The 27550-nt window shown below is 44.3% G+C and overlaps 1 protein-coding gene across 4 annotated transcripts; it reads left to right on the forward strand.

Moving 5' to 3' along the window:
• IFITM10 (interferon induced transmembrane protein 10) lies at window positions 1-27206 on the forward strand. 4 transcript variants are annotated; one of them, XM_082195387.1, is made up of 3 exons: window positions 1-469; window positions 2221-2653; window positions 26127-27206. In XM_082195387.1, the coding sequence occupies exons 2-3, from the start codon at window positions 2441-2443 to the stop codon at window positions 26274-26276; spliced, it is 363 nt and encodes a 120-aa protein (XP_082051513.1). In that variant the 5' UTR covers window positions 1-469; window positions 2221-2440; the 3' UTR covers window positions 26277-27206. The 4 variants fall into 4 exon arrangements, with proteins under 4 accessions (XP_082051513.1, XP_082051512.1, XP_082051514.1 ...); XM_082195386.1 differs by lacking the exon at window positions 1-469 and adding an exon at window positions 638-881; XM_082195388.1 differs by lacking the exon at window positions 1-469 and adding an exon at window positions 924-1180.
• The last annotated feature ends 344 nt before the right edge of the window (window positions 27207-27550 follow it).

The raw sequence follows: 27550 nt of genomic DNA on the forward strand, positions 1-27550 counted from the left end.
CCCAGCTTCTGTGGGCCAGCGGGGCGCTTCTGACACGACTGTACAGATACGTGTCTGCGTGTGTCCGCCGCCCGCGCAGGCGACATTCGATCTTTATCCAATTTCGATCTCTTCCCCATGACTGGAGCGCACAGAGCGCCCCTTGCCCCTCGGCGCTCGCGTCAGCAGGGCAACACCCTCCTCCCCACAGGAGACTGAAGAAGGGGACGGGGCGGGGGTGGCCAGGAGTCCCTCAGTGCTGCTGGCCACGCACCTCCATGTTGGACGGACGGCGTGCCCGTGTCTGCATGCGCGTCGGTCACGGAGGCCCGGGCCGGGCCTGCTGCCTGAGGGACTTTCTGCACGCCTCGGACACAAGTGGCCCCTCAGCTTCCCCGCTGCTTCTGAAACACCGCTGTGGACCAACTGGAAGGCATTCAACTGGCGATGCCTGCGCCTGGATGCGGGGGGCGGCCCGCGTTTCCACAAGGTAGGTGGGAGTTGAGTGGGTTTGATTATTATTATTATTGGTCTCCCGTGTAGAAGGTCGCCGCGTGCGCGCCCGCGCGCCCGCGAATACACACACACACACACACACCCCGCGCGCTTGGGGCCAGAAGGGCGGCAGCAGGGGAGGAGAGCGCGCGAGCGCACACCAACGAGCGCGCCTGGCCGAGGTGAAGTGGAGCTGGGCAGCCTCAAGGCTCTAATGAGCGTGTGCGCGCGCCTTGCCCTGATTGGGAATTGAGGGGAGAGAGATGCCGCTTGACCTCTTCGCCGCTCCCCTCCCCTGCTGTCCCCGCTCCCCTCTCCCCTCCTCCACCAACTCCAGTTGTGGGAAAAGAAGAAGAGCCGGAGGCAGTGCTGAGCAGGAGACGCAGCAACTCCCCGAGTCCCTCCTTGTGAGTAGTCTCGCCTCCTCCTCCTCCTCCTCCTCCTCCTCCTCTGTTCCGGAGATGGATGGATGGATGGATGGGCGGCTAGATGGGCAGGCAGGCAGGCAAGCAAGCGTGGGGCTATCAGCAGGCTGCTTTTCCCAATTGGAAAGCGTGTGGGATAGGGAGGGAGGGAGAGAGGGGGGGTTATTTGAGGCTGACACCCCCCTGCTCCTCCTCTTCTTCTCCACCCCCCCCTTTCTCCTCCTCTTCCCACAGCCACCCCTGACCGCGCGACATTGTCCAAACGGGAAAACTGCTGACAGGTGAAAGGGGGGTGGGAGGGAAAGTCAATTACATCAGGAATCCAGCAAAGATGAGGACTCAGCAAAATCGAGAGAGAGAGACCAAAAGACAGACAAGGCAGGGCTGATCTGTCGCAGCTGTGCAGCCTCTTCCCGCGACAGACTCGCTTTCCTCGCCCGCCCGGCTCCCAGCACCCAGCTTCGATCCTGGCACGGGACAGGAGAGCTCGGATGACGAGATGGACGGAGGGGAGGAGGAGAAGGGTCGCCGCGGGAGGGAGGGAGGGGGGAGGCAGCGAAGGGGACGCCGGCAGCGGATCGGTTTGGGGAACTGCCTGCTAGTCCCAGCCCAGGCTCCTTTCTTTGGAATTCTTTCTCTCTCTCTTTTTTTTAAAAAAAAAATCCATCCTCATCTTCATTGATAGTGTCTAGGAAGCTGATGCTGAGTTGAGTGAGTGAGGAGGGGCAAGAGAGAGGGAATGACAGAGAGGAGTTGTTGTTGTCAGACAATACCGCAAAGGACTTTGGCAGGGATCAACAGAAGACAGTGGGGAATGGGGTTGAGGGGGAGAAGAAGAAGAAGAAAGAGAGAGAGGGAGAAAGCAGGAGACGGATGGGTCAAGCTCCCCTGCCTTTCCCGGGGTGTTGATGAACTCTGGGGCTGCTCTGTGTGGGAGGCGAGGGAGGGGAAGCCGAGCAGAGCAGACTGCGGGAGGGAGCTGGGACACCCAGCTGCAGGGAGACCAGGAACTGTTACACTGCTGCATACATTAATGACTGCTCAGTGTGCCGGAGAAATACTCCTTGGCGGTTGGTACATGTGTGTAAACAGTCTTCTCTCTCTTCCCTCCCTGCCTGGATATGCTGTCCTCCCTCTCCTCTGCTCCTCTTTTCCTCCCCAATTGTGTACTGCCCTATCCTCTGCCTTAATCCTCTTCTTCCCCCTCTTCTTATTCTTCCCTTCTGATTCCTGCATCCTTGCACTCTCTGTTTTTCTCCCACCTCTTTCTCCTTTCTGATCCTCCCTGCCTGCCTGCCTCCTTCCTCCCCGTCTTTCTCAGGGGATCACACTTTGCCGGGATATAGTTGTGTAAACTGGGGACTGCCACCACGGAGAGACCACAGGAACCCCCCTTGGGCCCTCCATGTCCCTTTGACGGGGCCTTTTGGACTCGAAGACCCCCCCACGCCCCCCAGCAGGGGTGCTTTGCTTGCATCTCCAAGACGCCCCCTGCACAGCACGGATCGCCGGTCCTGTCTCCTTCTTCTGCCGTTTGCCTCATGGAGAACAAGAGCTGCAAAGGGGACAGCCTGCGGCCACCTGTCCAATGCAAACACTCTGTAGAGAAGAAGACGATGACTAACCCCACCACGGTGATTGAAATCTACCCAGACACCACCGAGGTGAATGATTACTATCTCTGGTCCATCTTCAACTTTGTATACCTCAATTTCTGCTGTCTGGGATTCATTGCCTTGGCATATTCTCTGAAAGTAAGTACCGATCTCAGCCCTTTTTAGTGAGGCTCTCTGGGGCCATAGCTGGAGAAAGTCTGTGCCCCTCCACCTGGGCTCACTATAGTGAAGCTGATTTACTGCAGCTCTCTGATGAAAACTGCTCTTTCTTGCATGTTATCAGGCGTAATGTGTTGGGTTTGGGAGAAGAACTTTCTCTCCAGGGGAGCATGAATATTTTGGTTTGTGGGGCACAAATGTTTTGGCTGTGGAGCATGAATATTTTGGTTTGTGAATGGCATCCAACAGAATAAAGAAAAGGAGCATTCTAATAACCTGCAGGCATTCTTATGTGAAAGTAACATAGGAATCTGGATGGGTAAGATGAGAAGAATCAGCCATTATAGATCTGAATTGGCTTTGGCTGTTGCTGAAGATTTGTGATTATCTCTCTTCCGATTTCATGGCTAATAAGGTTGGCAAATGAGTTTTACAACTGGCAGACAAAGAGCTAGCCGGGGAGAAATGTAATTAAAAGTATTTTGGTGAGTTAGGGATTCTTTCGTGCCATTGCCATCCCTACCATCACCATCCATCATTGTGTCATTTTCTACATTACTTGTAATGCCCTTCATGAATAGTATTGGATTATTCTTTACAGCAGTCTTATGGGGTAGGTTATTAATATCCCTCCTTTTTTGTAGATGATAATCTGAGATTGAGAAATTGTGGCTTTCTCTGGCTTTCTAGTGAATCTATGACTGACTAGGGATTTTAACTCAGTGCTAACAGGACTGCACTAACACTCATATTCCATGAAGCATTATCTGTTCATGCAGGACTTTTTAAACTTTAATACAGCTTTTACTGAATTGTTTCCCAGTTTAACAGGCTAGAATATTTTGGCACAGCTAGGTTTTAGAATGTTTGCCCCTCATGAAAGCTAGGAATGTGGTTTGGATTCTCCAAGTAGAAGTTCTCCAAGTAGATGCATACTTGAATTTGTTGCATCACTGTTGTGTGAACATCTGGAGTCCAACTGATGTAGAAGCATGTAATAATACTGTTGCCTGCAGTGGAGGGACGGTGAATATTTCTGCAAGCTGAGAATGTGGCTTAGTTTCAGCAAAGGGAAATCTTTGAAAACAATATTTTAAGAGCTCCACGGAAGAATGCTTCATAAGAATCTAATCAGAATCAGCGGGAGTCCTTTTTACGAACTTGTGGCATTGGCATCTGACCCTTAGTGAGAAGCCTTTTTGTTTTGGGGATCTGATTGGCTCTCGATGGAAAGGAATTGTTTGATGAATGCAGCAGCTGCAAACCGGAAGACCTGAGAAACCCTTGGGAAGCAGCCTTAAGCACAGATGAATCGCTTGTCAGCTTCTTACTCTGCTCTTCGGGGGACCTCTAGGTCTCTTATAACCCCTGCTGCGTTAGGCCAGCTTCTTCCTTTGGCAAGTGGGAGCAAGAAGGGGGTGAAAGAAACAGCTGCTGTTCTGCTGCTGTTTAGAATACCCAGGCGAGGAGGAGGAAAGCAACTCATGCTTCACTCTCCCTTGGGCCTTGTAAATTACAAGGTCAGCAATGGAGACCTTCTAGGAGAGCAAGATTGCTGGCTGGAGTGGTGGAAGACAGAGGGGATGGTACATGTCATATGGGCAAGGAAGGTGGCTCTAGAAATGGGAGCTTTGATTTAAAAATAAAAAAGGGAAATCAGCAAACATGTAGGAGATGATGCACTCAGGCGATTGAGTTAAAGGGAACCTACAGCCAGTTAAAAGGCTATAAAAGCCTTTTGGCTTGCTTGGTCAAAACAGGAATGGAGATGGCAGAAGTGGGAGATGAAATTCTGGCCATGTAGCTTCTCTATCTTGTGTAACCTTTTCTAAGGTAACACTACCCTCTGAGAACACCAGACCTGCTGTAATTATTCCTCATAACTACAGGGTGAATATGAGCCAGCTGGGCTCCAGGATTTCACTGCTCAGTGCAGCCAACAAGCAAATTGCGATCATCTATCAAGGAAGAATGGATGGCGACTTCCCCTTTTACATATGGGGGGGAATAGCTATCTGGATGTGGGATAAAGGAGGCCCAGGGGCTGTTGTGTAGCCTCTAATATATCTGAGGTCCAGAGGGGAATATAACGGATGTGTTTTGGCAGACAGCATTTACACTATTCAGAGGGATTTCATCACAGAAATAGATCAATTAATTGCATATAACTCCAGCGACCGTGAATTCCACAAGAGAGCAATAGGGTTGTTTCCAAGCTAGCTGCACCCTCAGTCTCTTTGGTATTACAAGCTGGCCACCAAATACCTGGCTTTGCTCCAACAAACTCCTGTGTGTCCCCCCCCCTCTGAAAAAAATATTATTTGGGGGCTGAATAACTTGCCTCCCTTGCTTGTGTTATTGTATTTCTCCATTTCACTACATGTGAAATAGGGTTGCAGATGCCTCCCTCAGTCTCATGAAAGAGATTTTGGGAGGTCGGATGCAGTTAATGGGCTGTTGTGTGCCAACAGCTCTACAAGGGCTTAGCAATTTTTTGGCAGGCGGCTCAAAAGTTATATGGCTCACCCCACCCCCTTCAAAACATGGCTTCAAAACTTTGAGAGCAGAGTCTCCTTTAGAAATGGGAAGAAGGTCATTCTGTTCACAAAGTCCCCCTTGTTGCAAGTTTAATCCTCAAGCTGTAGGGTGGGTTGTTGGGGTTTTTTGGTACCGTTATCTGCCTTCCTCACAAGCGTCTTGCAAGATGGGAAAGAATGTCAGAGCAAACAGGCCGTGGCTGTTCTGTGTTAACTGTGGGCAAAGGCAAGACAATGTAGCACAACAGGCCGGCCTTCTGTGTATCTCAGTGTAGCATTTGTGTGTGTGTGGGGGGGGGGAATCACATTTCAAGCTCTCATTGTAAAAGAGAAAAGTTTGAAAAATGTGCAGATCAAAATGCACTAAAATTTTTGTAGCAATGGGAGTAGAAAGGTGAAGATTGAATTTGACCTCAGTTTTGTGTGCCAAGCTTCTGGGCCATACTCAGACTTCCTTCAAAGCTGCTAGGCTCTTATTCTCTATCCTTCCTTCAATCACCATGGCTCAAGCCTTAGTTTCTTCCTTGTCCTGTCCTGCCATGGCTCTTATCAAAGTATCCCATGTTCTGTTGAAACCCAAATTGCATATATCTTACTAATTTTCAAACAATAGGGCATATCTCCACAGGTGGCATCTTGGTTTTTCACTTTCTAGCTCTTGTGTATTTGACCTTCTCATTCCTCATTGTACCTTATTTAGTCCTCATTGGTTTTCTGCACATCCAGCATGTCTTTGGTTCAGTGCTTCAGGAGTAATCCAGCAAACCAAAGACATGCTGCACATCCAGCATGTCTTTGGTTCAGTGCTTCAGGAGTAATCTGCCTGCAAACAGGACTAACATGCCAGGGCCGTCAGAGGGCCAGCTGACCAGACCCTTGTGGTCTCTTCCAACTCTATGATTCTATGATTCTATGATTCTATGAATGTTCTCTGCTCCAAGGTGCCCAATGTCAGTTGCTGAGGTTGGAAGCTGAAGCCTGAAGTGCAGCACACAGAGGATACTTTGCTAACCAGGCAAGAGTCAACTAAGTCCAAGCTCCCATTGTTTATGCCAGACCTGGGCATTCCCAGATGTGTCATACTGCCCACTACTTCCAGGGTTGGATGTTGCAGATCACCACTCTCTTCCTTGATCTGAGGTCTGAACACACACAGTTGCAGCCACCTGACCAAGCCAGGTGCAGGTAGAGACCAGGCCAGGTGATAAGGTGGGGAATCAGGCCCTGGGGTCCCTGACACAGCACTGGTAAATGGTCCTCCTATGGCTTTTGGTAAAACTTATGTGAACACTTCTGCTTTTAAGCAAATTTCCAAGTGATCAAGAACAGGGAAATTACAACACTAAATAAGAACAAGCAATATGAATGAGAGGGAGAGTGGTATAAAGTATGTCGGGCATTAGTTATGTGTGAAGTTCCTCAGTGACAATCTTTGCAGCAAATTCTTATTGCTGGCAGTCCACCATGTAGCTGCATTAGCAATACATGCTGCCTTTTTTTTTTAAAGGATCAGAATCCATGGGGTGCTTCTGAAGAGGTTGCAGAAGAGTGTGAGCTACCCTGGTTGTCTATGTTTCCTTCCCTTTCCCCCCATTTCTGAGTGCCAGCCCAAACAAAATTATTGTACAACAGCATTCAAGGGAAAGGGGGAAGCCACTGAGAATGCCTTTTTATGTGCCCTTGTTGGTCCACTTTGGAGCATGGATAGTAGTGAGATGGCAGCATGCGGCAGCTTCTGAAGCACCTGTTGCCTATTTTTTATATGGCACAATTGCTAGGAAACCTGACCTTCACTTGTCACTGTGATATTAAAGAGCTGAAATTTGACAAATCTTCACACCCTTGCCCCAAAGGACAAGAAAAATGAGGAAAATCCTGATATTAGATTGATTAAGGGGAGAGGAATCAGAGGTGCTGCCGGCATTCAGTAGACAGCTCTTGTAGGATGCTGAAGATGCATCTCTTGCCTTGGCCTTTGACACCTGAGATGTGTGTTGTTGGGTGGCATTAATAACAATAATACAATGGAATAATACAATGCTGTGCATGACTATCAGCACAGGGAGAGGTTCAGCAGAGGGCACTTTGCAGCTTGACCACCTTAAACCTAGAGCTCACTGTGCCCTAGATGACATCTTGTGTTTATGCAATGGGTTGGAGACAAAGAACAGAGAACTTGCCTGTGGAGGGTAAAGGGTTAGGGTTTGGGTTTTGACAGAAATGTTGAAAAAGGTTTCTAAGGGAGAAACCCAGAAATGGGTTATTGCGGAGATGAGTTTCTTATTCTCTCATTATGTGTTTTGTTGGGAAAACAAGTGTGGACATTTCCAAAAAAGACTAGTTCTGGAACTCATCTGTGTGAATGTAATGCCAGGCATATGATCTATAAGCCTTCGTTCTAAGTATTTTGTGAGGCAGGGGGCTGCCGATATGTTACAGCTGTTCACTGGCAAAGGAAATGCATTGTGCTCATGGTTAGAGGCAGTTTTCTTTGCAAATTCTGGGACAGCCCAAACACATTTTAGGTTTTATTGGGATGGCTTTTCTGTGCCCAAGAGAAATGTCTGTGTGCAGTTCCCTCACCTCGTGGGAAGAAGAGGCCTCGGGAGAGCACGTAGCTTGAAGGGAAGAGAACACACATAGACAAAGTTAAGACGGCCCATGGGATTTTGGGGTTAAAAAAACCCCTCTTGCACACACCCTGCCTTAATGTCACAATAGTCTTGGCACCAACAGAACGGGCGAGGCAGCAAGAGGAATTTGGAGACTGTGAGCCACAAAACCCAAGAAGTGGCAAGGAACCTGAGGTGGAGATGCAGAATTTTAGGTACGGAATGAAACTTTGGTGGTGAATCATACCATTATTTATTAAGATTTTTCATTACTAATAACAATAAATAATAATAAAGAATGAAGAAGAATTAGAAATAAAATTAGAACAACTTAGAAGTCATTTGAAGTGTTAACATAGCTATCAAGAAGAAAATAGGCTTATTAAATTGAATGATACATCCCTAGCTCAAATTCTCCACACAGGTTCTCTACACAAAAGTGTGTCTTTTCAGCAGTTGCTCCACAGGCATGGTGATTCTCTCCCCAAATAGGTCTTTCTATCTTTTTATCTTTGCCAGTTTTTCTAGAGGAATGTAAAGGCCTTTTCTTTATTATAACCCCCCTAAGCATTTTGGGAATAGAGTATTTTAGCTGCCTGTTGTTTGACACTGCTGCTTTTGTAGTTAATCTGCTGGTACTCATTGTTTTAAGTTATTTTGCTGCTAGCTTCTTTTTGCAGTTCTTCTGCTTGTGGTTTATTGCTAATTTTATGTTGTATTTTGTATGTTTTTATTATTGCCTAATTAACAGGAAAAAACAAGGTAGATAGATGATGACGACAGTGGCAACAGCATTAATGATAAACTATTTTAACTAATTAAAAAGGTGGGACTTGAGTCTGATGTACACTTGAGAGGTTGCAAAGCCTGCACCATGCACTGGGATGAGCAGTTTTTGAGGTAAGGCGAGGTAGGGGGCTCCGTGTTTGCATACTTTCTCCCATAGAAGTCAGTGGCAGCTATTGACTTTTACGTGGAAGAAAAGAAACAAATTCTGGTCAATAAAAATGGGGTCAGGTGACATAGAATCCAGTCTTGAAAGCAGAGAGTGAAGATAACGGGGGAACTTAATAGAACTGTTGCCCAGCCTCCCTGCAGATAGTACAGTGCATCTCTGTGCAGTGGGTGCTGAGATGGACTGTCCCTCATACTGGCCAGTAAACATGTACTTTCACTTCAGAATAAAGCCTCCCTCACACATTAAGTCACGTTAAGGGAATCCACCCATTGAGGTGCCTCTGACCCAACCCCAACATAGAGCAGCTGCTAATCTCCATGTACCCCAGCAATTATTACATATGGCCTTTTGTTATAAATCTGTATACATCTATGTCCCTTGAGAGATAGCTCAGCCGGTAGAGCGTGAGACTCTTAATCACAGGGTCGTGGGTTCAAGCCCCACATTGGGCAAAAGATTCTCGTGTTTCAGGGGTTTGGACTTAGATGGCCCTCACGGTCCCTTCCAACTCTGCAATTCTATGATGATTCGATGATCTTTAAAAATGTCACTATTCTCGAAGCATTTGATTAGGGAAATGTAAAAGTACTTTTCATTTTTGTTATTTTCAGAATGGTATAATACATCTTAAATTGAGTTGGTAGTCATTGGGTTGGTTTGCATTTGATGCCAAATCATGGTCTGGCTACCTTCTGGTAGCCTCATGGTCTGGTCAGGTTGCACACGCCCTCTGATTCTCCCCCCACCCATGTTCCTCTCATCTGTACCAATTTCCCCCACCCCTGGATCCAACTGGGCTGACTGTGGTTAATCTGCAAGTCAGAATTAGAAACTACAGTTGTCATCAGGACTGCAGATGGGATGATAGTAGATACTTTGAGCGTATCTGCAGCGCCCCTGCCCCCAAGAATTACTGCTCCTTTTTGCAGATCATGAGCTGCGAAATTGGAGATACTATTTTGGTTTCAGACCTAGCAAAACATAGATTTGGATAAACAATAGTGTTCCTTTAAAGCAGACATGTCAATTAGAAGTCCTAAGAGGTGGTAGTAAAAATAGTGAAGGGTAACTTATTACTCTGTGTAGACAAGCATTAAATGAGCCTTGAGTCCAATTCAATCATCTCTGGAGCCTCTTATATTTCACAAAGTTTTCTGCTTTGTGTTATGGCTTTAGAAACAATTATTTTGTTTTGCTGATGTATCCTTTTAAGGATAATTGCATACAAGATTTAAAAGACCTTTGACAGAAGTTGGGAATCTTCTAATAATATCACCAAATTCAATAGGCTGGATTCAACTTACAAGTGGAAACCTGTGCAGGAACTTCTGCTATGGCAATGGGGCTTTCCTGCCCTTGACCCCACTCCCCAATTGGTTCTGGGACATCTTGGAGAGAGGAAAAGGCTAAGGAGTAAACCCTGCACAAATCTGGAGTGGAGTCCCTAGGACGGTTGGATGGTGCCTTGTACGCCTCCTTCCGGCAACTCCTGCAGCCAAGCTGGTGCCAAATGTATGGCTCTGCTTTCCTTTGGACCACATCAGCAAGGCCTGGACAGCCCAGGACCTCCATATACACTGCTCAGGCTTTTGCCTCAGGAAGGACACCAGTTCTTCTAACACAGCAAAAACAATACAGGAGGCAGCATTTACCAGTCTCTGCAGCTACAGCAGGCATTGTGATTCTCCACTGGTTTGATTTCACCCCTGGAAGTGCACTCCATTGTCAACTGGTGTGTCTCAGTGGGAGCTAAGATGACCAAGAAAGGCATAGGCGACAGGCAGAAATTACGGGTACTTAGTCTTCTTCCTCTGACTATGGCAGGAAGAGAAGTGAGTAAACTAGTGTCTGATAAAAATAAAATAAAATTATGAGATTTAAAGTTTTGAGCCAGGCAGATCAGAAGACAGAAAATTGAACTGGAGATCTGGAACATCTCAGGATGCAGCCTGCTCCACTGAAGCTGATGTGGAGACAGATGAATGTTGAGTGTCTGTTGGAGTTGTTAAGCAGAACTCTTCCATCTATGCTCACCATGTATAGCTGAAAATGAATACAAACATTACAAAATGCCTTAAGCCCCAGTGACTTCATGCCAAAGAAACACAAAAATGGGTAACTGCTCGCACCTGAAATTTAGCATCGCTCAGAGAACTGGGACATTTGGGCAAGTGCAGCAATTTAATCTGAAGTCAATGAAAAAGTTGCATGCTGAATACACAGTGCAAATAATGTAGTGGCAATTTGTTCATCTTAACCCATGATTTAAATGCCTGGTTAATTAAAGGAATAAGTCTGTACATTGAAACAGGCAGCAAAGGGTTGACGTTGGGTTAGAAAGGAAAGTTTTCTTTAGAAGATTCTTGTAGCATAGGTCTTGGAATAGCTTGTTTTCATCCTTCACCCCAATTTATTTATTGTTTTAATAAAATGGACTCTTGTGCACCATAACAGTAGTTTGAAGAATGCTTTCATCTATGGGCAAAGAGTTAAGGCAGATATTCTGAAATCTACAGCCCAATAACTACAAATGTCAGCATGAGCTAGACTTGTTCATTTAGGAGAGAGAGAAAATCCTTAACAGGTGTCTTGGATGATGTGTAGTTTTCCAATTCTTACAGTCCTTATAACCTCTCATTTCCTCAGGTTTATAATCTAGGCTTTGAAGAAGAGCTGGCCAGTCAAAAGCTCCATAAAAATTTCATGCAGAAGATGCAGAAGTGCTTAGTGCAGGCTTCAGTAAAGATGGAAGGTTGAAGGAGGTACTCCATACTTTGCAGGATCAGAGCCATGCTTACTGCATGTAAATGTCATTTGGATGTAAACCTTAGTGGTAAAATAAATGTTTGGAATCCTCCAGAGGGATATAGATAGAAGTCTGTTTACCAAAAGCACTCAGAATCTATAGCTCCCATTGACTCGTTCAGAACAGAGCAATTCTAAAGATCCAAGAAAATGGCTAAAATTAAGGCAAGAGAAACAAGCTGATCATTAAGGTAGTGTTGATGTCTGTCAGTCCATGGAACCGCTGGTATTTGTTATAACAGAGAAATAAATGAAATAACCTGCCTTGTGCACTGATAAGAGCAATATAAGGAATGTCAGCAGGAGCATGTGGTGGGCTAGACAGTTTCTGTATCTTCATAGCTCTCACTGCCAGAAGGGACTATTATGGTCAATTATTTTGACCTTCTGCATGGCACAGGTCAGAAGATTTTCTGTCAGTAATTCCTGCAGCAAGCCCATAGGGCTCTTCTCTCTCTTGCAGCTCTGATTTTATAGCAGGGAAGAGATGGAGAGAAATGGAAAAAATGCAAGCACAACATTTTTCAAAGGCACAGAAAGAGAGTGACAAAGGAGGCAGTGCCCATTGCATTTGTGGCTTATGCACAGGGGTCTGTGGAATAGATAGAGGCAGAGTGTATAGCAAAATGAGCACTTTGGTGAGTGATGAACGTGTTTCAGATTTCTGCTCCATCCTTTTCTCTCATGGAGGGCAGCCTGAAAAACTAAAGTAAGTGTCTATTTATATATTTGTTGGAATGTATCCACTCCCTCCTTTTCTACTGTGCTAGAGTACAGTACAGTTTTTCAAAGTCTTGCAATCCTCCCACTGCCCTAATCCTATTCAGGCACTTGCTTCCTATGTTAAATCAACATGTGATGGGAGAGAATGGGGATAAAGTGCACCAACTCTGTCCTGCGGTAGTTACTGGCAGCACTGTGCTGCTTACCTGACCCCCTATCACTGTCATCACTGTGATGTACCAGGAAGGGTGAGGAGGAAGGTAGTGATGACGTCAGGATGGTGCAAGCACACCAACAGCAGCGCCAGATAGATTCCGTAAGTGCATACGCATAATGCCCATCTCAAAGCCACCTTACTCCTTCCCTTCCTGAAATGCCGCAGTGACAGCAGTGATCAGGGGTCAGGCAAGCATCTCTCCCTTGCCCTGATGACTGCCACTGCTGCCCTGGTCACCCTCCAGAAGCTGGAAGGTGATTGTCTGCAACAGGGAGCCTGGTGTGCTCATGTAAGTGCCACACACAATGTTAAACCCTGACAGTCTCCTTCTAACTCATAGAGGATAATGGGGATGGGGACAGAGAAAGCAGAGTTCAACGAATGCCTAAATATGGATCCTGACTGTGCATAATACTCGCTGGACTTGCTTGCAGAATAAGTCGCAATAGATAGTAAGTTAAATGGTGACTGAGGTGTGCACTGTTTGCATTTAAATGCCCTTAGGCATGCTAATGATAAGACAGGGTGAGAAGTGCAGAATGGATACATAGCTAAATTGCCCCCTAGCTGTTAAGCATTTCATAAATCAAAGCCAGCCGCCTGAATTGTGTCTGGGATCCCATAGAGAAACAATGCAAGTTCTCACTGGTGTAATATGCTCCTGCTGCCTTGTTTCATCAAGGGATGGCTTCGCTCTGCAGCAGTTAGCACTCTCTGACAATTATCAAGGGCAGCCGTGTGCTGTGTATTACACTGTACGGTGACAAAGAGAAGGTATGAACCATGTCACCAGATGTATATCCAGCTGTCTTACCAGGTGGTCCTGGTGAAAAGCATGTCTGACCACTGCTATAGCTTAACCCTCCAGACTGAGCAACAGGCCTAGGAGCACCCCAGCACTACAGCCTTGAATGACAATATGAAATCTTCACTACTGTCTCTTTTTCCCCTCCATGGCGGCGGGGGGGGGGGAGTTTGCATACTTCTAGACCAGTAGAAGGTTATCTAAATCAAAAACAACAGCTACGACTACATCTTATTTTTTATCTTTTGGGAAACCTGACAATGGTATTGAAAAGCAGAAGCACTGTCCCAATTTACTATAGACCATCCTAAGACTGATTTAACTGAACTTCAAGTGACAGCTTGTGTGTGGGAATCACAGATTGATCACTACAGATAACAGCTTTTCATTGTGTGATGTCATCTCAAACACAATATGTTTCAATGACCACAGTTCAGCTGAGATTAATCAAAAGTTGATTAAAGTGGAATAAAGTGATAAGAAACTGCATAAGTGGAGATCAAGTGCTGTGCATGGCTATTTACTTGACACAGCCCCTGGTGCTGTGTAAGCTTGGGCAATGTATATTAATTGAGAAGTAGTTTGCTCCAGGCATTACTCAGACCACAACAGCAATTTCTGTGAAGAACTTTGGCCTACTAACATCACTGGGGCTACATGTTTGCTCAAGCAAAGTTAATTGGGGCCTCAGTTGTGAATACAACTAGAGGCTGTCTCTTGAAGAAGAAAAAAACTGTTTTGTGTTAACATAAGTTCAGAGTATTGTAGCTGAGAGGTAGCCAACATGCCGAAGGCTATAAGATCCCCAGAGTTTGCTCTTGGAACTTTAAATAATTTAAGAACTTAAAATAAATTTTTAAAAAATAAAATGATGTTGAATAGCTAAAATATTGCCTTAAATAGGCCCTAAAGTATAGGACATTAAGTTCAACAGGTTCCTGAAACCCTAGTGCTGTGAGCTGCCTTTGCATCAGCACAGCAGCAACATATGGGATGAGGTTTAAGAGTGTCGGGGCCAGAGAAATGTTGTATGATGGCAGCCTTTACCTTCATATCCTGAGCAGCTCCAGGCTGGATTTTTGTCCTAAACCTGCAGTTTTATAAGATTTTTGGATGGGGTGGTTGTGGTGGTATGTGGTACAAAAGCACAGAGGTCCCCTGTTGTTTGTCGGACCTCAACACTAAGAGGTTAGATATATTTTTAAAGCCCCAATCCTGGCTTTTTTAGAAAGAAGGTTCTTACCTAGCTTTCTCCCAAAGTGATATAATTCCATGTAACATGATGCTGATGGTCATGTATTTCAGCTTTCAGTGAAAGGTCGGGATCTGCCTCTTGAAGACCAGAAAGTAGTGCCCCCCCCCAGGTCTGCTTGAGTTGCAGCACTATGGGAGGGTATTGGTGGAGCATGGAGTAGTGCTTTTCCCTGCAGTATTTTTTTGCCTTGCCTGTGCAAGCCATATGAAGCTGCTTGCTTAAACATGCACCTTTCTTCATGCATCTGGTTCTGACTGCATGATGATAGATAATTTCATGGGTTACATAGTTTGATATATGTGGGACAGTTGGGTTCTCCTATGGGTTTTTTGGTTGCTTCCACTATTATAGGTCCATTCAGGGCCAAAGTAAACTTGGCATTAAACTCATTAAATTTCAAGTGCAAATAATAGCTTCAGAGCAGAGAGATTTTCTTTATGACTGCAAGAAAGAATGAGATGGTTCAGTTCCTCCTCACTGCCTGCTACAATCTTGATAATAAGGTTTAGGGGAGCTTTTAATGTTTGATGTATTTCAGTATTTTAATACAGTGGTACTTCAGGTTAAGTATTTAATTCGTTCCAGAGGTCCGTTCTTAACCTGAAACTGTTCTTAACCTGAAGACCACTTTAGCTAATGGGGCCTCCTGCTGCTGCTGCGCCGTTGGAGCACGATTTCTGTTCTCATCCTGAAGCAAAGTTCTTAACCCAAGGTACTATTTCTGGGTTAGCAGAGTCTGCAACCTGAAGCGTATGTAACCTGAAGCGTATGTAACCTGAGGTACCACTGTATTTTGTTGGAAGCTGCCCAGAGTGGCTGGGGAAACCCAGCCAGATGGGCGGGGTATTATTATTATTATTATTATTATTATTATTATTATTATTATTATTATTAATAATAATAATAATATATCACCATCATCATCATTATCATCACACACACCATTGATGCTTAAAAACAACAACCCTGCATGTTAAATGCAGAAACACAATTAACACGAGGTTTGGCTGCCACACTCACGTGCTTCCAATTGTTTCTCAACTCATAACATCCCATTCTCAAAGTCACTGAGGTCTAGTGAACATGGAACAATAGTGCTGTGAATGCCATTCTGAATCATTCCATGTGGCAGTTCTTGCCATACGTCAAGCTTTTTGAGTGCAGCAGCTCCACAATGATGTGGACAATTTCCTCTCTCCACCACCTGGTAATGATCCACATGGTAATTTGCAGCACACACAACTTGCCACATAAATTGGCAGCTTGGAGAGCAATTTAAAACAGCCCCCATGTCTCTGCCCCCAACAGGGACTGGGGTCTGAGTGCTATGCCTTATGCCATTGGGATCTCAGAAGAACCCTTAAGTGATCTAATGCAAGGACCAGAGGCATTGACCAGGCAAATCACAAACTCCTTGATCTAACTGTCAGTCCTGCAATCACCCTATCCTTTTGACCTCTAGTGCCGCTGTCCATGGTAGTGGCTGCAAATCTTTTGGCTGATCAGCACTGATCCGCCAACACTCTTCAGGGACAATCACAAAAATCAAGGCGTCAGTGTGGGTACCATGTAGTAGGAAAATGCACAGAACTTTGTGAAATATAAGCCCCCTTCATGCCTACGAAAACCCCATGTGTCCCAAACTGGAAGAAAATTAGGAGAAAGGGCTGAGGAGTCTATCATCAGCCGATGGACAGAGATATAAGTCACAACGGGCCTTGAAATCAGAGACTGGTAGTTGGAAGGTAATGAATTATGAGAGCAAGCCAAGAGAGGATTTTGAAAGAGTGAACGAGTAAGCGGTCTACGTGGATGCATCTTGAAGAGCAGGAGAGACAAATTAGTTTTAACACATAATTTCTGGGTATATTTCAGAAAAGAGGGAAGTTTGGTTATTTGCACAGCAAGCTAGCATTTAGAACACTAATTGCAACAGAGCTCTAAGATCTATTCTGTGTACAGTGGGGAAGCTATTTTCACCTGGTGTTTCTTATGTTGGTGAATTTCAGTAAATACATATGTGGTTATTGCCATGCCTGTAATAAACAGAAGCAATGGTATATTCCTACCATTTCAGACTAGTACTCTGTGTAACACAGAACTAGCCTGTGGCATTCATTTGCACAGTATGTAGCAATAAGGACAACTGCAGATAACGTTAAAAGTGCATTGGGTAAATTTATGGAGTATAAGCCCTATCAGTAGTTTCTAAGCTAACACTAAAAGCAGAAACTCCACATTTAGAGGTAGTTCACCTCTGATCAACAGATGAGAGATAAAAGGAGATGACTATCTTTATCATGTCCTGCTTGTGAGCTTTTCATAGCTATCTTGAGCAATCACCCTTGAAGACAAAATGCCGGAAAATAGGCTTGTCCTGATCCAGCAAGGTCGTTCTTATGTGTTTTCTATCCTTTCCCTACCTGCATGTATATGCAGATTGGAGTTCTAACACATTGTTTGTACAAGTCATGGAAACGGGGAGATATGGGGAGGGGCTTGGCTTGGCTTCTATAACATTTTCTCTTCTTTTTCAGCAGAATAGTTTTAAACTTCCTTTTTGGCACTAAAGCATTGAACTGGAAGCGAGTGAGGCTCTCATACAGATGTGCCTTTGCATTTTAAGTAGGATGTAGATTCATCAAATGAGATTTGATAGTTTTATTCTGCTTGCTGATCTCTTGAAAACCTCACACCAAAGGCTGCATAATGGAAACTGGATCCCCAGAGGTTTTACTTTAATTTATTTAATAAATGGCACCTTTTCAGAAAGTCTGGGTCTAGTTTTGAATTCTGTGCACTTACCACAATCTCGTTACAAGCTCTGGGAAACATTTGGCCTTAGGAATCTGTGTCTCAGCTCTCCATTCCATTTTCATTGCCTTATTACAAGGACAAATATATTGGGGTTGTTTTTTTTTTTGAGGTTTGATAAGAATTCACCCTTAGTAGCATAACATTATTTGAAGTCATTTTGGGAAAAGGGGTGATTAAAAGAAAACATGTATCTGAGCTAATCTGTGCAGCACCTGCAAATAATATGAGAGAGAGAGATCAGGGATCATAGGAATGCTTGTCTCCAAACAGCAACTTCATCGTGAATTCAGTATTTCAAGATATTTTAGGCTGCAATCCTATATACACAAACTTACCGGGGAGTAAGCCCCATTGAAAGCAATGGTACTTAACTCTGAATAGACCCGTGCAGGATTGCACTATCATGATCAAGTCAGTATGGAAGCCTGGAATCTTGTGCAAATGTTGGTTGCCATCTAATGGTTCTAGGTTGGACAGTCAATGATATCTCAGAGGCTTTAGTTTACATGTATTGCCACAGTCCACTTTCTTGCTGGGTTAGGGAGGTGGGAGTCTAATTTTCAACTACCATATTGGCCCGAATATGAGCTGCACCCGATATAAGCCGCACCTTTAAAATTCAAGGGCAAAAAAGGAAAAAATACAATACCCAAATATAAGCCACTCCCTTAAAATTCCGCAGGCACTCACACCCGCCCCATTTTACTGTATGCCTGTTTCAGCAGCAATATTATAAAATCCAGTTTAAGCTGCACTTTAACTTTTCATGGTCGGAATTTGAAGGGAAAAAAAAGGTGAGACTTATATTCAGGCCAATACGGTAATTGTGCAGCAGAGGTACTGACTACCTATTACCTTGAATTAGAGATGCTGGTTTCAATTTACAAAGTCCTTCATGACCTGGACTTGGTATATCTCAGATCATCTCTGCCCTTAGGAATCTCTTTACCTTTTAAGATCATCTAGGTTCCTCTTTATGAGAGCAGTAAATGGCCCTACCTTCTTGGCAGTGGGCCCTTAATTCTGGATCATGATGAGATCCTGCCACTGTGCATCCCTGCTAGGGTGTTGCATGAGAGTGTTTTTTTTGTTTTGTTTAGGCAGACTTTCCCAAATAGGATTTTTACTTGTGTTGCGTTGGCTAATATTGTGTGTGTGCGTTGACGTATCAATTGGCTATGACTGTTGCTTTAATTATTTTTATGGTGTGATCTTATGGTTATTTATATTGTTTGATAACATGAATGTGGTGAGATAAGGATGGAGATTGGGTGGGTGGGGGGGTGTATAGTTTCATTTGCGTGGAACAAACCCTTGGTTTGTGCTGCATTTATGTCTGGGTGGAGAGGGTTATATCAGGTAGACAGAGTCAGTGGACAGAAGTAGTTCACTAGAGATAATTGAGAATCTGTCAGCAGCCTGCCCTGTGCCCAGTTGTGGCAGCTATTCTACTAGTAAATGCTGCAGAAACATTATGTGTGCATAACTCTCGGGACAGGATGTCTACACTGTGCCAGGAAAACCATGAATCTTCCTGGTGAGAGCACAATGCCAAGATCTCCTTTATCGATCCTTATGCAACAGCAGCTAACAGAGAGGGAAAGAACAGCAACACAAGGCTAAATGAGAACAAGAAAAAAAGATAGTTGCACCTTGAGAAATGCTGCTGACCAGGAGTTCTGCATAATAAAAGGCACAGCTGTGAATCTATTAACCCCCACATAATCACAAACTGGCACACCACCAGAACCACATGGAAAGCAGGGGGCCATTCTCCTAAATGCCTAGAATGCCACTTAATAGCAAGATGTGCATGATTAAAAATGCATTCTCTCTATATATATTTACACCCCCCCAAAAAAAAAACACAACCACCACAAAATGATCATAACAATAGGACATCCTGGAGTGGCCAAAGGTTAAAGAAGCTTCAGAGAGGAAATTTTACAAGGGCAGCTTTTCTACCCAAGCAGCTATTAAACTCACAGGAGCCTCTTTCTCCTTTGAATCTGGTCCCCTGAGGCTGTCATTCGCAACACCTGTCTGGTGCCTGGAAGGAAGCATAGATTAGCATGCATGAGGCCATGGCTAGTTAAATAGGAATCACAAGAGGTAGCAGTGTAATAGCAATAGTGCAGTGCTCTGGTTCCCTGTCAGACAAAACTTAGCAGCAGATGCTGGTGCCAGAATTGTACTCCTAATATGCTTAGGGGTTGGGGAAGAAAAGAGGATGAGAGAGACCTGTGTGAACAGCTTTGCTGTGACAGGAGGCAGCATATAGTTCTTTAACATGGGTTGCCAGAAGGGCATGTAAAAGTACGCAAGGTATTGTCAGCTTGATTAAAGAGTGCCTGCTTTCTCTGTTATAATCCCTGCTGATACCCTGCACTATTTCACCTAAAAGCATTCAGTGTGGTAGATAATCCATATTAATCTTCAAAACAATAGGAAGTGGGGAAAGGGAGCAATGTGAGAAAAGTGGGGGAAAGGAGGACAGGAGGGAATGACAAAGATACAGATCAAAAGGAGGGAGAAAGTTCATTCTGGTGCTCCTGGGAGATGTACATTCCTAGAACACCTTCATTTAAATGCTCCTAATTATCATGAGCATCTGCAAGTCCTAAATGATCTGCTCTTTTCATTTGTTCTTTTCAGTTATTTCATCAAAAGTGTTGTACCCCTGCAGCTCCTAGAGACTTGTGATGAGATTTTGTCTGCATTTCACTGCAAAAATCAAGCTGGCTACAGTTTTGGAATAGCTTCAGGGCTGGCCCCCACCCACTGCCTTGACATAGCAGTCTGACAACAGAGAAGCAGGTGTTAAAGGAAAGGTATAGATAGAGAATGTGGGAGAAAGAAGAACAGCAATAGGAAGAAGAGGTGTAGAAGATTCAGACAGAGAATGAGACAAAGGACCTTTTCACACAATGTGTGGCAGCAATCCTAGGTTTGCCACAAAGTATAAACTGGATGGTAAGCTGCAACCAGTTCTAGATTTCAGATAAGTGAATCTCTATGACACATATGTTTCCAAACACACACATACATTTTTAGATGCACATTTTTTTAAAAGGGTTTTTGTTAGATCTAAAAGAATAAATAAATTGCAAAGAAGCATATAGTGCTAGAATATATTAATCAGACAGAGGCAACTCTGTGCAAACATCTTCACTACAAATCCATTACTCAAATAATGGCTTGAATAGGTGGAATAGCCATCACAAACGGAACACAGCTTTTATTTTACCTGAATCAATGGAAGGAAATTAGCATGTTCACCTGGAAATCATGCAGGTCCCCTCCAGACTAGTGTGTATGTGTGTGGGTGTGTTTGTGGGTGTATTCTGCAACCTATCAGTGATGCAATAGCAGTCTATTAGTGGTGGATTTATACTGGATCACTCACACATTGTTCCATTTTATTAGTTGTTGTGTGATGCATCCCCAGTGTTACCACCTCATTGTCATCTGGAGGGGGCACAAAAGTGGGACCAAAAATCCTTGGGACTTTGTAGTATGAAAAGTTTGGGGGTTTCGGCGGAAAACTGTGGGACATGCACCTGTTGGAAGCAATGGCGCACGTTTGACTCCAAACTTTTACGGTGCTGAAAGCAAGATCACAGATAACTGCCCCAATGCCAACCTGAACACAAATCATGATGAATGTGCAATGAAAAGGACACCTGGAGGAGTCCTCAGTGATGGTGTAGTCATGATTATAGGATTGGGTGTGGATGTGGGAAGCCCAGGTTCAAACCCGCACTCAGTTATGAAGCTCTTTTTGGTAGCCTTGGCCAAGTGCCTACCTTGGCCTCACAATCTCACCTATCTCAGTTTTTGAGGAGGAACAGATGTTGTTTGGATCTCCTTGGGGAAAGGGGCAGGATACAAATGTAACTAATAATAATTGACACTAATGCTAGCTAATACATTATTTAGGGTGTTTTAAAAATGTTTTTGCAGAGATGGCTGCTGCTACTGTGCAGCGGCTATGAGCGACGCACAAGAGATCTGTCTTCACCGCAAACTTAAAAGGATTTAAACTCTTAGGAATTGCCCCCCAATGAATTGATTTATAACTCACCAAATGTAGGATACGATGCTATGCATTACGCTGCTATGGTTCTCCAGCAGAATTCTCACCACAATTATAATTCCCAGAGCTCTTTGTGTGAAGTCATATGATGCCCCCCCATGGAGCTCCCCCCCAGACATGATACTACATTGGAAAGGGGGGGAAGGATTTGCTGCCCTCCAAAAAAAATTGGGGCTCCACCTCCTACCAGCCTCAGCCACTCAAGGATGAAAGCAGTGGTGGTCTGACACCATCCTGAAGGCCACAGGTTCCCCACTTCTGCTTTGGGGATAAGTAAAAGTTATGTGCTGTTTGTATTTGTGCAACAAGTACTAGTCAACAAGTGGCTCTTTCCCCATTATTGTTATCTCCATGGCAAGAAAACTTGACCTCAAAGATTGCTTTGAGACTCTTGAAAGGTGGTGAATCTAAGGAAGACTATGGGCCAAAGCTAGAGGCAGATGAAATGGCTGGGTTTCCACAAGACAATTTCGTTAAATAAATCCAGGCCCATCCAAAGCAATGCAGTGGGACCATCTTTGAAGTTGTTTCCAGTGAGTTGTAGTAGTGTTTGCTTTACACTGGGGAGACCCACCCACAGCCACAGAGTTTATTAGGTGGCCTTGACTCAGTCGTTGTGGCTCAGTCTAACCAACCTCACAGGGTTGTGATGAATGTAAAAAGTAGAAGGTATGTAGGAGGTAAATAATAAATAACCATTGATGTCTTGGTGATTAGAACCAAATTCATGTAGCCTCTTCAATAAAAGAATATGATTACAGTTCGGGATAGAAGGGCTTGCATTTGTAAAATCTCTGTGACTCTGTTGAAGTTTATCTGCAAACAAACAAAATCCCTTCACTTCTGAAGTCTTGGTCACGGTAAATACATTTTGCAAGAAAATGAGACACTGCAAGTGGAATAAACTAAATAATGAAAACAAATGATATGCTACTATTCTTAATATATTCAGAATGCATATTATTAATTTTCTGATTGTCAATTTTCAAAATTTAATGCAGAAACGGAAATATACTCCCCCACCTGCAGTGATACCACCGTCCACACCATATATTTAAAGCATATGCTTTTTCAAATGTGTGCAGGAATGTGTGCAGCAAACACACATCTGGATCCCCAACGAGGAGATACTGAGAAAGAGCACTGGGTGGGGAAAGGGTTAAACATCCATCTATTTCTCTGCTGAAAGCCAATCCTTTCTGGAGCTGCTTTTTTTCTTAAAAGAAGTTGATTTAGGGAGTTAATATATGCATTTGCATAACAGGCAGTTTCTCCCTACGCCATTTACAGTTCAGTCAACATTAGCAATTTCCTTCAATAGCAACTGTGCCAGCAAGCAGGCAGCAGGCAGAGTCTGTGATAAGCAAGGAGTGTATTTGTAAAAGAACGGCCTTGCAAGGGGAGCAAAATGGAAGATCTCATGTATTTAGAATGCATGGGATGTTGCTGCGTGGCCTGAAATAAGCTGCAGGCTTTGGAAATTGGCAAGCTGGAATCACAGACCGAATATTTGAACTTGTGGCTTTTGTTACTGCCATCACTTCATTGAGCAATGTCAAGTTCACAAGGCAGTAAACACTCGGGGAATTATAAAGGAAATCACTTTTAAAAATGACTTGCATGAATTCGTGGAAGATTTCTGGAGACACTTGGTCAATTAAAACGTTTAGCTCTTTCTAGGCAGCTCTGCTGCACTACAGCTTGGTAGGTTTGCCATACATAGTTCACCACTGACACCTGGTGTTTAGCTTGGTTCATTGCAAGTGGGCTTCCGTTTCTTACTGCAATCTTATGACCTGATGCGAGTCGGTAAGGCAGAGGTAGCTAATGTAGTGTTTCTATATGTTGAAGGCTCTAACCATCAACAGTCCAGGTTGATGGGAGTTGTAGACCACAACATCTGAAGGGCATCACATGGCCTTCCCTGTGCACTAAAGCAGTAACTCCCTGCAGTATGAATTAGCCATGTTCATGTGTTACAGCAAAAGCAATAGTCTTGTGACCCCTGAATGACTAACACAGTTACTGCGGCATAAGCTTTCGTGGACCAGAGTCCACTTCACTATATACACTTGTAAATAATGAGATCTAATGGCAATGAAGTGCCAATAGTACACTCTATGAAAATTCAACTGAAGCTTAAAATTGTATGCAAAATAAACTCAGTGACTATTCACAACAGCAGTAATTAGTGATACCCTAATGGGGACGCGGGTGGCGCTGTGGGCTAAAGCCTCAGCGCCTAGGGCTTGCCGATCGAAAGGTCGGCAGTTCGAATCCCCGCGGCGGGGTGCGCTCCCGCTGCTCGGTCCCAGCGCCTGCCAACCTAGCAGTTCGAAAGCACCCCCGGGGGCAAGTAGATAAATAGGTACCGCTTACCAGCGGGAAGATAAACGGCGTTCCGTGTGCGGCTCTGGCTCGCCAGAGCAGCGTTGTCACGCTGGCCACATGACCCGGAAGTGTCTCCGGACAGCGCTGGCCCCCGGCCAATAAATGTGAGATGGGCGCACAAACCCCAGAGTCTGTCAAGACTGGCCCGTTCGGGCAGGGGTACCTTTACCTTTACCTTAATCATTGTTAAATTTATTAATGTCTGTAGTGGGACAAGAACCCATAGTCTCTACTTATGCTTATGCTCTACTTATGCTCAGAACTGATATAATCAAACTTCTTATTCAGTTCTAATTCAGTAGTTTCATACCGGCGTCTTCTTTTAAACTTGCTGTGTAACTGAGTTTCAAGTCAGTCTCTGTGCAATGATGATGATGATAATGATGATCACATATTTGACATCAGGAATGGCAACGTTCGGAAACTCGTGAGAGAACATTTCAGTCTCCCAGGACTCTCTCCTAATGCTGACATGAACATTGCTATTCTCCAACAAAGGAAGGATGATTAAGTTATCACAAATTACCGCTGTTGTAACTGATTCCATTGTTTTTTGTGCATACATTTAAACTTTAATTGTACTGTCACAAGCTGTACGTTTGGCATTTCATGGTCATGGGACTCCATTGGTCCCCCCCCCATCCTTCCTCTACACCAGTGGTTCTCAAAGGTGTGGCAGGAGAGGGGGGCAAGTGTGGCGGGAAGATTCAAGGACAAAGAAACATTTCAATATTTCAGGGTAGTATAGTGTCAAAACTTTTTAAAAAATATTTACAGGAAATGGATAGGTATCTTCTCAAAATGAGAGAAGAAGCATCAAGTGATACTGATGACAATCCTAGTTGTGTTTTCCAATCTATTTCTTATCAGTAAAAAAAAGAAAAATCAGTGTAGCACAAGCAATTTTTTATTCTGTAAGTGTGGCCCAGAGAAAAAAGTTTGAGAGACACTGCTCTACAACCATGTGTATATAGACCCACTGACAAATCAAAGAAATGCACTGATGAAGGGTACTCTAATAACACATGAAAGTACTATAGCAGAATAACTTTAGCATATAGAATGTAACTATAGTCACGTCAAGCTTGAGCCATATGTCTACAGCTTCTGCACACCTGAAAGAATTGCTTAGTGACACTGCTTTTGGATTCTCTCTGTAGAGGCCACCTTCTCTCAGCCACCTATTCCAGAATACAGAGGCACCAGCAGGGCTGCTCCAGAGCATGCTGCTTTATTTTTGCAATGTTACTGGTACGAATGATGTGCAAGATCTGTTCTGTAGTAATGAAACCTGAAGTCTAGCTGCAGTGGCTATAGGTTAAACTGCATGGGATCTGCATAAGACCTCCATTAGCCTAACCCTATTAATATTAATATACTTACAGCTTCTTGCTGCAGTGGAATCCTGTGCCAGATTTCACTAGGAGGGATGGGACGCACACACACATATACAATTGACTACTGACAGCTCCCATAAATACCCATGATCCAGTTGAAATGGGAGTGCATGACAGGGTTACCACCCCTACTCTGAACTGTGTATTGCCCTGCCATAATGTGCTTTGCTCAGAAGGAGCATTGGAAATTAACTTGGCTGCAGTCACAAAGGAAGCACATAACAGGGCCGAACCTGGTGAAGTCTCAACTTAGAAGACCACAGATTTTTGCCATTAGCTGTTAAAGAAATGAAATGTCTTAACTATGTACCGATTGTTTCCTCCAGTGCATGACACACAGCCCATGTCAACGGTTAATGCCCCAGTCATCTCCACTCCATCTTCCCCTCCCCATTATTTGCATCTCAAATTTTGCGACCAATGGATAGACCAAAGACATAGTTTCCTAGAGGAAGCAGCTATACACATAATGCTATACTGCTTTGTGCTCGCAAGGAAAAGCCAATTAGCACCTACCTGTCATCTCTCCCCCCCCCCCCCGCTGACTCACCTGCTCCCGTCATCACATTTGCAGTGCTATTGTTCACCCTGCTGGAAGAAGTATATCAGTAGTACTGTCCTGATCCTTTAAAGGTAAAGGAGATAGCTGGGAGTCCCAGGCAGAGGAAATAAATGCATATGATGCAGTAGGAACAAATACTAGATGTTTCCACTCACATTCTTTGAAGCACCAGAAATCACTGGGCAGATCTTGTCATAGGTTGTGGCTCTTCCTGTATCCCGATTACTTGGCTTCCATTTTGGACATGTCACGCAATGGTTGTTCTTCTTTTTTCCAGGTTCGGGATAAAAAACTCCTCAATGACCTGAATGGTGCTGTCGAAGACGCCAAGACTGCCCGTCTTTTTAACATTACCAGCTCGGCACTGGCCACTTTCTGCATCATCCTTGTCTTCATCTTTCTGCGATACCCACTCACCAACTACTAGACCGTGGCCAGTAGTTGCTGCCCAAATTCCCGTACCAGAAGCCGCCATTGAGTTTCTAACAGAAGGGACGCAAACAAATAAGACGACACCCATGCAACTCCCTCCAAATGGCAATCGCCACCCCAAACAGATCGAAGAAACAATCAGGACTCCCCTTTACACTCCTCTCCCCCACCCCCACCCCTCAAATAGCCTGACTGGTATGTGAACTTACGTAGCAGAGAGTTTTACTTTTACATTTTGTACACAAAGTATTTATTTTCATGATAAAGAAATAGGATTTGATGGTGAGATGGAAATGACACAGCTTAATCGGAGGGGACGGCGGACTGCGGTGGAGGGGAAACGGAAGGAGTACACCAGTGATCCCAAGATGAAGGCAACATAACCGACCTGAGAGTGCTGAACTGAGAGGATGGGGCAGATTGCCCTGTTGGGCATGGTGAAAGGCAGACCTCTTTCGGGATATACCCCTAAGTCTGTACACAGTTTCAGAAGCTCAAGAGAGGGAATGGAATAATTTTTAAAAAAAAGCTTGCTGCTAAGAGTTAGGCATGGCCTTTGCAGAACATATCAGTTGCACTCAGACTGCTTCCAAGTTCTTTCCCTCTCCGCTCCCCACTCTGTGTCCCCCAACACACACACACATCTTTGCCGTCTACATTTTTACTTGTTTTCATATTTATTTGATTGAAGCCCATAATAGCTTGCAAAAATGTTTATAAATCAGGAAATTTGGGTTCTAGACAGGTTACACTAGCCTCTCCTGACGAATCCTGGAGCCTTCCAGGGTAAATCCCAGAGGGGAGGGAAAAAGTAATGGTCCTCTTTGGAACCTCATGGAAACACTGAGAATGTAGACAACTTATGGAAAATTTGCATAGATCCTGTATCTCTGTCAACTTTCAATAAAAATACCTCTAACCATCAGACACTGTATACTACAGGTTGCATGTTTCTGCCTCATAATGCCATCCACAGCAGGAGAAAGCTGGGCTTTGTTTACCAATTTAAAGATGGTAGGATTTCATTTAATATCGCTTTTGAAACAAGCCGAACCATTCTTTTTAAATATTACAATATCTAGGTCAGTGTCACAGTGCAAAAGTAAATATTTTTCCCCAACTGCCCCAAGATAGCATTGCCATTCAGCAATTTAGTAAGCCTACAGACAATTTGTATTGTTCACTTGATAAATACTTTCATTCCACAGGGGCCGGGGGCTGGAGTACTCTAATGGACAACAGAATTTGCCTCTTTCCTCATAGTGGAAT

This window comes from Podarcis vaucheri (assembly GCF_965113315.1).
Source record: "Podarcis vaucheri genome assembly, chromosome: 1".
NCBI lineage: Eukaryota > Metazoa > Chordata > Lepidosauria > Squamata > Lacertidae > Podarcis > Podarcis vaucheri.